The 15556-nt window shown below is 41.4% G+C and overlaps 1 protein-coding gene across 2 annotated transcripts; it reads right to left on the minus strand.

Annotated features, from left to right (window-relative positions):
• Window positions 1–666: 666 nt before the first annotated feature.
• TBX19 (T-box transcription factor 19) lies at window positions 667–14919 on the minus strand. 2 transcript variants are annotated; one of them, XM_071572364.1, is made up of 8 exons: window positions 14705–14919; window positions 7805–8069; window positions 6051–6185; window positions 5183–5244; window positions 4028–4088; window positions 3024–3126; window positions 1865–1997; window positions 667–1127 (listed from the first exon to the last, which is right to left on the minus strand). In XM_071572364.1, exons 1-8 carry the CDS (start codon window positions 14899–14901, stop codon window positions 893–895), a joined length of 1191 nt encoding a protein of 396 aa, XP_071428465.1. In that variant the 5' UTR covers window positions 14902–14919; the 3' UTR covers window positions 667–892. The 2 variants fall into 2 exon arrangements, with proteins under 2 accessions (XP_071428465.1, XP_071428458.1); XM_071572357.1 differs by having other exon boundaries at window positions 3024–3212; window positions 4027–4088.
• Window positions 14920–15556: the final 637 nt, after the last annotated feature.

The raw sequence follows: 15556 nt of genomic DNA on the forward strand, positions 1-15556 counted from the left end.
CTGCTTTAAATAGCTCAGAGGTTGTTAGGTGAAAAAACTGCATGTGTGTTTACTCTTTGGAAAGGTATTGAGGAGATAATACACCATTTATTCATATTTTATCTGTACTCCATGTCTGAAGCAAAGTGGAAATGCAAGCAGAATATTTTTTCTATTATTCTTTTCCCTCCACCCTTTCAAAAAGAGCACATATTGAAAACACTGGAACTTTCCATTTCAAAGACTGTGACATCAGATTCTAAATACTAAACTAGCTGCCCTTGAACCTGCTGCTACCATGCAGCCACTTTCTCAGCTTTAGTGTGTCCACTATGTATGGCACACAAACAACCAACAGGAGCTGGGGAAGGGAAGGGGACAGAGAACACAGTATGCAGGTGGCATTAGGATGTGAAACTAATTTCATCCCTTGAAGGGTTTAGTTTTCGGTATTGTGCAAACCTTTCTGTAAGAGATTCAGAAAGCCTTTAAAGCAGCACTGTCCCTTCAAATGACCAGTTGTGAACTTGATCACAATTTCCCCTGAACCTGATTGTTAGTTACAGAAAGGGCTTCTAAAATGACATGCAAATATCCAGCTGCCATGTCTTCTTCAACCAGTTCCGTGTCTCTGACCATTTTTAATGTCATACAGAAGGAAAACTAACTAAAAAGGTTCTTTCTGGACATCATTCTGAATGATGCATAAGGTTTACAGTAATAAGCTGATTCTCATACCATTTCCTGCCTTTGTATTTTGGATTTACTGGCACACAAGAGATACATTATGGAAAGTGATGTTTGATTATGTAATTTTTCTGAATACATTCTGACTGAGCTGTAATTCTATGGCATCATTTGCCTTTTGTGCCAGTCTTGTTTGGCTGAGCTTCCCTCCAGAGCTGCCTGTCCATTAAAAAGAGTGTGAGGATGTCCACGCAGTGTCGGCTAGTCTGGCTAGAGAGCTTTCCCCTTGTGTTTCCATGCTGCCAGACACCATTCCCTGTAGAGGGATTTGAACTGATGATGCAGTGGGTAAGGGGACATTACCCCTCAGAAACATGCTTGAAGAGCTGCTGTTCACCTCGCTTCCTGGGTTAGCAGCATTCACAGCACTGTTGCTCACTGTCCACAGGCAAGGGTAGTGACTGGAAAAAAAGCAGTACAAGTTGAATGACTTATTTCAAAGCATTTTCCCTTGCATAAATCGTGCCACAGTAAAGTCAATTGCATTATCAGCTAAAAGACAGCTATTTAAATCAAGCAACTAAACTAGACCAGCTTTGCAGATTTTAAGTGAAAAATCACCAGTGACCATCACACCTGATGCCCTTGGAGAGAGGTATGGAGAGAAACACATGAATAGATATGAGGTTTCAAGATTTAAAGACCTTTTTTGTGAATACTTCTGAATTTTCTAGACTTGCAGCTGATTTTCCTGGTACTTAAAGAAGAAATGTGTGCATTCATTTAGGGAAAAGAAGGGTAAATATTTGATAATTAATAGACTCTTGAGGTGTAAATTCTATCCACTCCTAGATAGATTTCTCATTTCATGCAGGAGAACTATATGGAATAAATGGAGAAAAATAATTTGGCTTTACAATGCTTTACAATGCTCACAGACTGTAGATACCAGAGATCTATGTGGCACCCAGGTGCAAGATCCTGGGTTTCAGCAGTGCTGGGGAAAAATGAAGCTCCCATTGATTTCAGAGAAGGAGATAACTAGCTAGTCAGAAACATCTGTCTATGTATCTTGGTTTGGGCACTTAGGATGTGTTTCAAATCCTGGACACTGATTAAAGCTTGGGACAGCCACAAGGCCAGTCCTACAAGCCTCAGTGCTCCTCATACCAGCAGTTAAGTTACCCTTTAACCTTACCTGGGTCCAGGGCTGGCACCTCCCTTTGTGTGTGGCACTGAGAGCAAATTAGCATGTGGGGAGGATGGCAAACTCCAGCTGTCATGTCCTGAGAATACCTGAAGATTACTGCTGGAAGTCTCCAACAAATTAACTTCAGGGAGGGGAAAAAAGAAAGCAACAAACAAATGATAAGTGAGTATTGAAGAAACATTTTCCTAAGGCAACAGAACATGGGCAGGCCTGAGGCAGCAATCTGATCATAAGGTTCCCAACCACAGGTCAAAAGACAAATTTCCTGTGCTCATTAGGAGAGTAGCAAGGTGCCACTGTAATTCCAGGTGGGATATAGGAGAAAGTGCACCATGACATACTGCACTTTGTAGAATATACATTTTTGCAAGCCTGACTAATAGTTTTTCATTAATAATAGACATATATCTGGTGATGTTTTAATCCAGATTTCCTTATAATTTGAGCTTAAATACTTAATAAAGTTTTACAGATATTGCCCCATCCCTTGACGTCTTCAAGGCCAGGTTGAGTGGGGCTTGGAGCAACCTGGTCTAGTGGAAGGCCCCAAGGCAGGGGTATTGGAACAAGATGATCTTTCGAGTCCCTTTCAAGTCAAACAATTCCATGATTCTGTGATAAATATTTCCATTAAACAGAAGCTCTTGCTAAATGATAATTAGCAAGTAGATTACTCTATCCTTACTCTTCTTTCTGACCAACTTCTTCCAATCAAAGTAGAATCAATTTCTGGAACGCTGCACCCAGATCTAGAAAGTGAAAGGGACTCAAAAGATGTTCTGCCAATACCAAAATGCCTTCATCTCACAACAGGTCCTACCACATTCTTAAGAGCTGCTTTGACTTCAGAGCTCAACTGCATCACGGCATGACATTGGAAAGAAGACATGCAATGCTCTTTTTGTATAATTGGGAACTGTACTTAAAGCAAGATCATACATTCTCATTTATAATTAACAGTTACAGTGCACCCAGCTCCTTGTACCTCTTGTTTTCTGCCTTAAACATACTTGGTGCAGGAAGAGTTCAGTGCAGGTTGTTACAGACACTCCTCATGCTCTTTCCCAGCCCCAGCTCGTGCTTGTTTCAGTGCTTGTGCTAAGCGTCAGGCAGGAAGAGGGAACAAAGCAAAGTTTTACAGTAGTACCTGTAGGTGAGTGGCTTCTTTGCATGTAGGGAGGTGGGTATGGAGCCGCCCGATGGCCCCGCAGCGCTGAGTATCGCTCGCAGCTGTGGGGAGCGTGTGGAGCCGCCAGAGGCAGAGGTGCACTGTACTGATAACCAGAGCTTCCCGATGCACACACCGTATCTGGGTTGGTAATCAACCAGCCACCCACTTTGAGGTGAAAGAGAGAAGAAAACTATTATTTTTGCACTAAAATTAAGAAAATAACTGGCCTTCTTACAGAATCAGCTGTGCCTCAGAAATACCAAGTGATTCCAAGATACTGGCTTTTGGAACAACTGACAAAACAATCAAGATGCCCCCCACAAAAACAACGCCCCAAAAAACCCCAAGCCACCAACTCTAAAAAGAAGACCTGAAAGCAATTACCAGAAAATGTCCCAAACATCAAAGAGCAAATGAAAGAAAAATTATCATTAAAGCAAACACAAACTCTGCTCTCCTCCCCCATTTTTACCTGTTTACCAATGAAAGGTAGTTTTATAGGAGGCAAAAATATTCACAGTTACAAATACAAAAATAAAAAAGAGGGGAGGTGAGAAAGCAAAACTGTTATATATCCTCCTGATTCTAGATTCCTTTTAATACTGAAAAACTAGATCATAATGAAAATGATCCCTCTGCAGAACCTCTCACATTATTTCCTATTGTGAGGTGTTTTTAAATCACTTTTCTTTTTTTTAAAGGGTCCCTTTCTATGAACACAATTCAGGACTCAGTAAGTGATTGCATCTCAGATTAGCTCAGTTGGTTAAAACTTGGTTGTAATAATGCCAAGGTCATAGATTCAATTCCCTGTATGGGCCACTGACTTAAGAGTTGGACTCAATGATCCCTGTGGGTCCCTTCCAACTCAGAATGGTCTGTGATTCTGTGACTGGTAAGATCCAGTTAAGCAAGTCCCAGGTTCCCAATACCCATCACACCATACAAAGCTTCCAGGTGACATGAATAAAAACGTTACCGTGAGAATATGTCACATGTTGACTTTCAGACGCTGTCTCTGGAGCATCCTTAGAATGGTTTCTGAAATGCAAAAATACTTAATTTTACAACTTTTCATTGGAGAATTACAGAAGTTATAAATAGAACTGTTCACTAAAAAATGGGAGAAGTGTGTTAAAAATGAAGAAAATTCATCTTCTTTAACCACTTGCTAGGCAGCAGTAGACTTTTTTACATTCTGCCATAAAGGAAGTAAGAACTTATGTTTCATGACATACATGAAAATGCTCGTAAGCTGGTGCCATATTTGGAAGCTGAACCTGGAATTTTAACTCTACCTGTGGGCACCATTCCTCTTTGCAGGCCTCCTGCCCAGGCCAAGGCAGGGCGTTGCCTCCTGCTCAGCCAGGCAAGCTGAGGGTAGTATTCTCTCTTCCACAGCTGGAAACCCTGGTGCTGAGACACAATATCTTCTGAAATGGCAAGAGGAATGAAAGGAGATACAGATTCTCCTTCAGGCATGTGGGACAATTCATGTGTCAGAAGACATAGCAGGTCCAAACAAAATTTAATTGCAATTATGGGCTGGAATGCATCATTTGGATGCCACTCTGCATTAAAATGGATGATGCAAGTAAAATTTCAAAAGACAAACCACAATTTGTTTCTGATGGAAGTATCTCTCACATCTTACATACAGACATCTAAACACCTACAGGTTACTTTTAACACACCATACATTATCACACAGATGTAACAACAGCTGTGTAGTTACATTACAGTTACAGTGTAATTTCACTTCAGTTATGCTTTTTGACATCTGCAGTTAATTTTTATTCTCCCTGACCTATAAAGTTACGGGATTCATTGTAGTGCAACTACAAGGGAGTAAACATACACAAAGAATAACAGTACTGGGGAAGTTCACACCATCTCATTGCAGGCTTCCTGTGCAGACAGTGCTAAGTCCTAGGATCCCCAACAGGATATTTACCCATTTCAGACACTATTTCAATTATATAGAGAGAGTCTCCCCACTAATATCAGTGGAGTGATTCTGGATTTAAGTCAGCAGAAACAAGATTCAGTCATGCAATTTTTGTTTCATACTGTGATGCCACAGTTTCAACCATATCAGCAGCAAAATGCTACCAAAGCAAAAAAGATGAACTCACCTTTCCTTTGCATCCAGGAAGGCTTTGGCAAAGGGATTATACTTGATTTTGAGAGCTGTTATCTTGAGTTTACAAAAAACAGGCATGTTAGTGAAGGCAATTTGGAATAAAAACTTTACAAAGCATCTTCCAGAGTAATCTTAAGTGAAATTTCCTGGGTTAACCTAAAATATATACCCACACATGGTGTTTTCCAGGGCTTGTTAGGAGAGAGCTTTGCTCATTGCAGAGTGCTGCATACTGATCAGTGCCACAGGTGGAACACCAATTGGGGCAGCCTGGCATGAGCTAGTCTGGCAAATCTTGTGGGATGCTGGACCATTACAAGAGAGTTTAAACTCTGAATTCCTATCAACTATGAATAAAATCTGCAGCAACACAAGCTAATGGATGTGACACGGGAGTTAGAAATTCTACAATCTAAACCATCCTTCAACTACATTTTCAGGGTTGGAAAGAAATTTTCACATGGAATATTGTGCTGTTATGCAATTTTATGTATTACAAGGAGCAGGGGGAGGGTTATCATTAAAACTATCATTTATTGCTGGAGAAAGGTATTGGACTTGACTGTGGAGCTGTAGAGCTGTTTGGTTTTTTCAAGTAAGGGATTGGGATGCCAGGACAGATGGACCAGTCTGGAACAGCTTGGCAGGATATTAAGCTAAACCTGGCTTAGCACTGCAGCCAGGCACCAGATTAATCAATGTTCTACTGCAGAGAGACGACAGACTATTAGACTGGTTGGAACATTACACTGCATGGGACCAGTGGGGAAACAAGAAAAAGGCATGCTGGTCTTGTAGTCAATAAGCCTTTAATATATCTCATCAATGGTGACCATAAGCACAGTGTGGCACCTGCCTACCTCTTCATTTTGGTAGGCAGTCACAGCTATGAACTGCGTCTCAGGGAAGGAGCAGTTCATCACCATCCGGTGGGGTCCTCCTACGCGAACTATGTGTACCTGGGGTTCATATTTATGCAGGGAGTTCAACATTATCTGCAGAAAACAAAACAGAAAAAGACACCACTCTGGTTTCTCACAGCTGTCCTTTTGCTCTGGCTCTGTAATAGACCAGACATCACTGCTAAATCTACCCTGTCAGTGATTACTGAAACAGAAGGGCAGGTGCCTTCCTCTCAGAATCACAGAACATGCTGAGTTGGAAGGGACCCACAAGGATCATGGAGTCCAGCTCCTGGCCCTGCACAGGACAGCCCTAAGAATTACACAATGTGCCTGAGACTATTGTCCAAACACTTCTTGAGCTCAGTTACCTCTACTGCCAGAAAAAGATTTTTTTCTTTTCAAAATCTGTACTTTGCAAGGTGATGTGTGCATACGTACTTACGTACATCTATTTGAAAGAAAGAACACAGCTATAAGCATAAAGCTAGTCAGCTACTACATTCTAATACCATCATATAACAGGAAGCTGAATGGGGACATGGTTTACCTTAACACTGTTGTCAAGATTTCAAAGAAAACAAGGGAAGTTTCAGCCATTTGTTATTTGGTGACTTTTGTCTGAGCTCTGTTTCTCATATGCCTTTTTCTTCCCTGCTTTCTACTATGCTCCTGTCCATCATATATACACACCATGGTCCCCTGGGTTTTTTTCGCCAGGGTCTCTTTGACCCTCCAAGTTTCCTGTAGCTTTTTTTCCCTCATGCACATTTTTCTGAGGCCTTTGACTTCTCTGAGGTCCTGGATGCAAGAAAAGCATTTTGCAAGTTCAGATCCTGTTCTGTGCTGCAGTCATTCTTGTGTGCTGGTTCCATGTATGACTTAGGAAAAGTCAGATCATCTTCCTCTTCTCCAGTTTGTAAAAACTGAGACAATTTCCTACCTAATTAGGATACTAGGCTTGTGGTAGTACCTCACAAACCTAATGGAAATAACAGATAAAGAATGCATAACATTTACATGAAAGAAATTGATTCCAGGCTGACAAGTATCATCCATTGTAGGAGTTTTGTACAAAACAAACAAACAGTCAAAAGATCTTGTGCCACATTTTCCTTTAGATGCATCATCAAAAATAAAATATGAAACAAAACTAATTTTCCTGTTTGCTTTTTTAAGGGGTTCAAACAGAAAGTCATTTATTTCTGGTACATGTAGTTTCTTTCCAAAGGCCAAAGCTGATTCAATAGAATATTGATAATTATCATGATGCAGAAGCAGACATAGTAATTATTTCATTTAGGAGCAGCCTTTTATTCTGCTATCTGACTCCTGCCAACATTCCACTTACACCAAACAACATTGGGGAACACAACAAAAAAACTAATACCCATGACCATTTTTCCCCTCTTTCTCTGAAGTCCTATGTAAAAATCCCCAGCACACAAGACCAACTCTGAAAGCCCCGTGATGATTAAGTAAACCACAGCACTCTGTCTCTCTTAACATCAAGAAGTCCATTAAAATCTGAAAGTGCCAATTAAGGCCTGTTTATCCCTGTTTACATTTGGCCTCCAGAGAATAATTGGCATCTGTGGGTGAAGAGGCCTGTAAGGGTTTCTATAATTACCTAAATGCACCCTTGATATTTCTTGATTGGTAGGTGCTTGCGATTGAAGCCAAGAGGTGTATGTGGAAACATCAGGCCATACCTGCCCACTCCCATTGAGCTTATTGGTAAGTTTGACTTTGCTGAAGGAAATAGCAGCTTTCATCCAATGGGCCCCAAAGTTGGGAGAGTCCGGGTGGATGTAGACACAGCTGTGGTTTGGTGGCTCTGGTTTCCCAGCCGGTACCCATTCTCCATTGATGTACTTCCATCGGTGGCCATCAGTCGGAGCGAAGTCCAACAGGAAAGAATACATGGCATTTGGGTCCAAGCCTGACACACTGATCTTCAGAACAGGGAACATCCGCCTGGCCATGGAAACAAAAAAGGGGGACACCACTGGAAACTGGTTTTGAAAGACTCTCCTCAGTATTTTTGAGTCCAGATAGGTTGAATGTAAAAAACATCCTTCCTCCCTCTATCTAGCTGAAGAAGTCTCTTAAAGGTTAATCTTTTATTTTTATTTGAGTTCAATCATTTGGAAAAAGCCCATGTTATCTTAAAGTAGGTCACCAAGGTGTTGATCATGCCAAGAATTATGAACATAATGAGCTGCGTATAGTATCAGCCGAATCCATGGGATCTGGACATGGTAAATACATCCCTAGGTGTGGAACAAGAAAGCACAAACAGGTTTGGACAGAGTTGAAAATGACTGACAATGTGGAGCTGAACCACAACTTCACTGCAGAATCCTATTACAAAGTACACTTTGGTGTTTAGATTGGCCCTGATACACACTCCCATGCTCTGTTCAGTGGCCGAGTCCCACTTTGTCTGACTCTGGATATATCCTCTGAAATAATCCTGCAACCTCCAGCAATCAGGGCATAATCCTAAGCAGGTATTCAACAGATTCCAGTCAGATTTATTGACCATGTTACTCTATACAAAAAAGTTTTCTTTTCTTTCTTCCTTTGAAGGGATGGTAATATTCAATAATTTTGTGAGCAAAGACAGACAGTTCTCTCTGTCAGTTCTCATGGTTCTTGTGCTGTTCTACTTGACATTTCCCAGTTTAGGAGTGGTTTTCAGGTACACTATTCTAAATGTCCTAATAAATCTGCTACATTTTCCTTGTCTATAAGATTTTCTTTACATTGTCAGGGTTGTGTCAGATTAATATGGCATGACTTAAATTTAATAAAATGCCCTTTTCATCTGATTTTCCATTGTTTCCCACATATTTCATTACTTTTCTATTCAAAATACATCCTAAATTCTTACCACAGGGATATATTAAAAATCTGTATTTAGCTGAAGCCTTTTTTCTCCCTTTCTTAAGTGCAAGTATTCACGTGCTGTCCCACTACCATTACATAAATGTCCAGTTTGAGAAGTGCTGGTTAAAATCCTTGCTATTTGACCTTGCAACTGGCAGTTCTTCCGGTAATTTGGTCCTATATTTCCATATTCCTTGACCTCATCAGCTTGATTGGGTTCTTTTGCTTTTAGTTCCACCTTACATGCAATGTTTCCCCTTACCAAACTCTAAGAATCCAGCCTTCCACCATCTTGTGCATTTAAAACTGAAATCCTGCCTTTGTTTAGTTTTGAGAAAATGCTTATTTTGTGCTTTTGCGCTTAAAGGTTCAATGCCACATTTTCTCAATCCTCTTTTAACTATTATTTTTTCTTTTGCCAAAGAGATTTGCAGAAGCACACAACTTGACTTTGAGCAGTTTTCTCCCTGTCCCAGTGCTTGTGAATTGACACATCAGTGCCTGAAAGTCTGCAGCAAAAGAGTTAGTAAGGCTTCAGCAGTTTCAGAAACTGGGAATAATTTATTGTCAGAATAACACAGAAGTCTCCCAACAAAGGCATCCTATTCATGAAGTTTCTTAGCTTGTCAAGGAATACATATAATTGCTGTTACTTATCACCTCCAACATTCCTCTTACATGAGTAGCAGGTCTCCCTGCCCCAGACACCTCCATATTGACCTCTCCTGGCAACTGCCACTTTTCCATGCCACGTTTTTGTGGACAGGCCAGTGAATCTTTGAGGTCCTTTTCTCTATTGGTACAGAGAGACTGGTTACACCAAGGAACCACAGCAGTGGCCTGAGGTCTGTGGTCATGGGGCTAAGGTAAGGTAACTCTCTAGCCTTAGTTAGGTAGTGGTGCAAGACATCCAAAATACGCAAAGGAGGTGAAAATCCAGGCACTTTCAAAGGGTACTGGAAGCCTCTGCCCCTGCAGCCATACTTTCCTGTGACACCCAAATACAGGTTGCTAACAATCAATCTCCCATGTCATCCCACTCACCACCTACTCACCACCTGTCCTTTCTGGATACTTTTATATAGTTTGTGCTGTATACATTCAGCACCTTCTGCTGACAGAAAAAGACAGGATTTCAGAAATTTTTCATCTAGTATTACTACTTGGTGATGTAGGGTCAGTGCAACACTGAGGAAGATATCGTAGAATAATTATAGAAACATAGAATGTTAAGGATTGGAAGGCACCTTAAAGATCATCTCATTCCAAACTCCTGCCATGGGCATAGACTAGGTTGTTCAGAGCCCCATCCAACCTGGCCTTGAACACATCAAGGGATGTGGCACCCACAACTTCTCTGGGCAACCTACCCCAGTGCCTCACCACCTCACAGTAAAGAATTTCTTCCTAATATCTAATCTAAACATGGCTTCTTTCAGTTTAAGCAGTTACTCCTTGTCATATCACTCCATGCACCTTCTAAAAAGTCCCTCTCCTGCTCTTTTTTCAACCCCCCTTAGGTACTGGGAGGCTGCTATAAGGTCTCTCTCTTCTCCAAGCTGGACAACCCCAACTATCTCAGCCTTTCCCCATGGGAGAGGTGGTCTAGCCCTTGATCATCTTTGTGGCCCTTCTCTGAACTTGCTTCAACAGGTCAATGTCCTTCCTGTGGTGGAGACCCCAGAGCTGGATGCAGCAGTGCAGGTGGGATCTCACTAAAGTGGAGCAGAGGGGAAGAATCACCTCCCTCGGCCTGCTGGCCACACTGCTTTTGATGCAGCCCAGGATAGGGTTGGCTTTCTGGGCTGTGAGTGCACACTGATGGGTCATGTTGAGCTTCTTGTCAACCAGCACCCCTGAGTCCTTGTCCTCGGGACTGCTCCCAATCCATTCTCCATCCAGCCTCTATTTGTGCTTGGGATTGCCCCAGCCCATACGCAGAACTATGAAGTTCACTTTATGAGGTTTGTCCAGGTCCAGCAATCAAGCCTGCCAAGGTCCCTCTGGATGGCATCCCTGCCCTCCAGAGTATCAATTGCACAACTCAGCTTGGTGTTGTTGGCAAACTTGCTGAGGGTGCACTCAAACCCAGTGTCCACATCACCAGCAAAGGTATGAAAAAGCACCAGTCCCAATACTGACCCCTGAGGAATGCCTCTCATCACTGGTCTCTCAGATACTGTTAACCATGACCTTTCTAACTAAACAGAAGCTTAGGCAAGGATTTAAATACTACATGTGTCTTTCTGACCAGGATGTACCAGCCACCCAACTGAGATGTGATAAAAATTATGGTTGCATTACTCCCTCCAACCCTTTAAACCTCCTACAGCCGGTCTTCAAAGTAACACATTTAGATATATAGCTGAAATTGAATTAGAGGAGAAAATAAATCCATGTGAAAATATAATTTCACTAGTTTTCTCAGAGCTGTTTGTGTTACATACAGGTTGTTAATTCCTCTACCCACAATGCAGGCTCCTCTGCCTTTCTATTCCAGAGGCTTGAGTTTATCCCCAGGGGACCTATAGACTAATGCCTGTAGAGAATACAGTCATCATCAACTCTAACCTCTTGCAGCATCAAGATTATATCACTTCCCTGTGTTAACCAGCTTCACTCACAATCCCTGCCTTGCTTTGACCAGCATGTCTTAACTGTAGAGATTCTAATGATGGAGAACTTAGCACTTCACTTGTTCTGCTGATTAAGTGGCTTTATTGTTATTATCTGTCTTTTAGTCTGGCAAATGGTGACTTTTCCAAATTTGTTCCAGCAGAATGTTTGTTTGAATGATCACGTAGGTACACATGTGACTTCCACTACTGCAACAAATGAGTACTTCAGCGTCTTACTTAGAGCAGATCTGTTACAATTACGACACAGCACAGAACTCCAGTGGGAAGATGTTTGATATCAAACTTGAATGTGCAGTAACCAGTAAAGCTGTTTTAGCATTTAAGCCTGCAATGGGCTTCTTTCTGCCTGCTCATATTTGCCTTCACTGATCCCCTGTGGATTGTTCCCATACACAGAGGGGAACAGTTGTACCTTCCTGCCTTCAGACAATATCAGGGATTGCAAAATCTCAGGATACTGCATAGCTAATATGGTATAAACACTGAGAGAGAAAACCTACTCAATCAGAAAAACAGAGTATTTAATGCTGAAGTTGAGTTGGATACAATAAATCTGAGTAAAATAGGAGACAGTTTCCCATCGTATCAGCTGCACCCATTGGGATGTACTTTGTGATAAAGCATGTGGTTTATTTTTAGTAATGTTTATCCTCTTCAGAGTATATCTATCTTCCCCATATACCTAGGCATATTGCTAGGGCAGATGATTATTATAATGAAGTATCACACAGTCACAGAGACATATCTGTGTGTTAACACTCAAGATAGTTCATCTAACGACGACATTTTGGGACCCTTGGTACCAATTCCCCATATACCTAGGCATATTGCTAGGGCAGATGATTATTATAATGAAGTATCACACAGTCACAGAGACATATCTGTGTGTTAACACTCAAGATAGTTCATCTAACGACGACATTTTGGGACCCTTGGTACCAATTAGAGATGACTCAGTAAGAGCAGATAAAACTGTGCATGCTAGGAATTTGACACTTGAGGATCACTAGTCAATTAGACTTTCCTTTTCTCTGGGATGCTCCCATATCAGGTTTCAGTTTAATTTCTGAGCTTTGCTAACAGTCTGTCTGTACCAACTGGTTTAGTTTTCACATGTAAAAGTTTAGACTGGCTCTTCTCTTTCATAATAGAACACAGTTTTCAGATGCATTCATACACCCTTCAGCAAGAATGATTGAGTTAGTTATACTGATTGAAGCAGCAGCAACATAATGTCAGTATTTTTTCTACTGAGAAGCCCTCTGGAGACAGGAATCCTGAACCTGAAAAAAAATCCAGCACTCATAGGAAACTGTCTCAAGTTTGTCTTTTCTTGAATAGCATAAAGTTGTTAGAAATCTTTGCTGCAGGCCACAGTCTGTATTTCTTCTTTTTTTTGGTGCAGTAATGTGGCTTTTTATGAAAGGTGCTTTCAGAAACACCATAGAGCCTTTCTCATTGTCCTTGATGCTACAGTAACTTTTTAAAAAGGATTTATGCAGATGCCTGTGATAGAATTTTGTAATTTGGTATTTTGAGATTTCTGTATTTTGATCATAAACAACCTATTCCTGCCCCCACAGACATTACTAGAAATGTCACTGGCTTTCGAAAAAGTAGAATCAGACTGATAAGGAGTGTGTAAGTTAAAGTAATAAAAATAAGGCAGCTTACACAATTAAATAAAAAGTTATCAGGCATATTCAGATAAAAGATTCTCTTATCATCATAAAAAGATTTTGTCTATGCACTCACCCTGACATTTTAGAGAGAACTAAGATCACAATGCAGTCATGATTTACATTAGCTGGGAGGAAAGAAACTGAATAAAACCCTATTGGTAAGGCGAAATTCTTTGTACCAATTTTATTAGTTTTAGGCAAATCCATCTTACCCCATTTTTGGTCACTTATGCTGCCAAGGAGTCAGTTTAACCTACCATACACTAAGTGTAAGTCCACTCAGAAGTTTGCTGTAGCCTAGCAGCAGTTTTTAAACTAATTTAAACAAAGCAAAAGCAGCTTCTTGATGTAAAGAGAATCTCAGATTGCTATCCCTATAGGTTATTAAAAGGAATTAGAATGGCAACAGGTACTGTTTCCCAAGAGCTGGTATTTTGGGAAGTTAGGTGTTCTCTCAACGGAATAACCTTGCCCAGCTGACCGACTAGATTTTTCCTTTTTACTGATTTCACCTATGTCCCTTGTCAACAGTAATTTCATCCACAAATTCTGCTAAATTGAAGTCTGCAAGATCAATGAAAGTGACACCACATGGTGTCTCTCCTGTGTGGATGTCCTGAAAGGTCTCACAAAAGAAACGCGTGCATGGATGGGGGGTGGGGATGAGAGTTACGGCAGAGGGGTAGTGGGTGTACAATAAATAAGAACCTTAGTGCTGTCATACTGACGAACCTTATTTTAGCAGTTGCTTGTCTGCTATGGGCTGAACCGTGCTGTCAGCCCAGTTCAGAGCTGAACACCTGTGGAAAGCCTCCCTCAAGCCAGTGTCTGATTCAGAAATAGTATCCTTCTTGACAAGTTTTGCATCCTTTTCCTGTAGTTTTCTGTGTTGCCCAAATAGTAAGATACATGATCTCTTTACCTCACAATATTTTGTCTTTCCAAAACCAAGCTGTTAATACCCAAGGCCAGAGAAATGGGAACTGCATCTGGGGATAACAGCACCGATCTGCATCTGTACAGTAGTTTGAGGTTTACAGGTAAGGACTTTCTAATAAAGGCTGGTGGTTATTAGCACAAGAAGTCATTCCAAAGGTTTTGAGGTACCATCTATTCCCTTGCAAAAGTTCCCTTTTGTGCAGCCTTAAGTCTGTCAATATATTTTTTCAGCATGCTTCACAGCAGGAATAATGGGTGGCAGGACTGGTTTGGCAGCAACCAAAAAGGAGCAGAGACACCCCATTCCATTCATATGCTAGTTTTAGGGAACAGTGAGGCTGCAGTCCCCTAAAAATTGTTGTGTGCTTATTCCAGTCCTCTGGAGTCTGCATACACAGTTTATTATTATAGCACTGAACCCCCCTGACTGTCACCTACACTTAGCCCACAGATCACTCACCTGCCGTTCTTGGTCACGATCATCTCATTAGTGACTTCCCTGAATCTCTGCCAGAGTGTTGCATCCTCTAAGACAACCTGGAGCTGTTTCTCAGTGGGGTCGCCTTTGTCTCTCCCAGCCCGGAGTTCGCTCTCCACTACACTGAGCAGCCTGGAGACGGTGCAGTCACTGGGTTTTTTGCAGCCCAGGTCTTCCATGACGACTTAGTGCCAGAAACTTCAGGTAGCTGCTGAAAAGACAAAAATAATGAGCTAAATAAAAAAAAATAAGTCAGTTTGTTGGACACTGACTGACAAATGTGCTCTCCTCACTCTTTTGCCACCGACCAGCTCTTTTCCCCTGGAAGTCCCAATGGGCAGTGACACCAGCGTGTGGAGGTTTACCCACACGCTCCACACAAAAAGAGGACTATCTCCTAATTACCTGTCAGACAGTCAGGTGGGTGGCAGGCTGATGACTCAATTGGCTGCCTTGAAAGAAGAGTCCTCCATCCAAATTAGCATGCTTTTATCTTTTTTCAACCTGAAGTGGGTCTAATTGTTCTGCTTGAGAACCAGGTTTCCATTAATGAAAATTGTTTCATTTCCAGACTGAAACAATGCATTGAAATTGCATTCACGCTGGTGCAGACTCCAACTGAAGGAGCTGGTAAGAGTCGAGATAGTTACACAGAGAAGGTAGTCTTAAAATATTTTCACCTGGCATGTTGAATAAATGCATTAACCTCATTCCTCTATGCTCCTAAATCAAAATGTAGTAGGAAGAAACCATTCTGCACTGAGGTTTCAATGCATAAGGAGAAGGCACCATCCCTACACTCCACAACTGACGTGTATTTTGTCCATCCCTTGG

Source organism: Pithys albifrons, chromosome 1 (assembly GCF_047495875.1).
Source record: "Pithys albifrons albifrons isolate INPA30051 chromosome 1, PitAlb_v1, whole genome shotgun sequence".
Classification (NCBI taxonomy): Eukaryota; Metazoa; Chordata; class Aves; order Passeriformes; family Thamnophilidae; genus Pithys; species Pithys albifrons.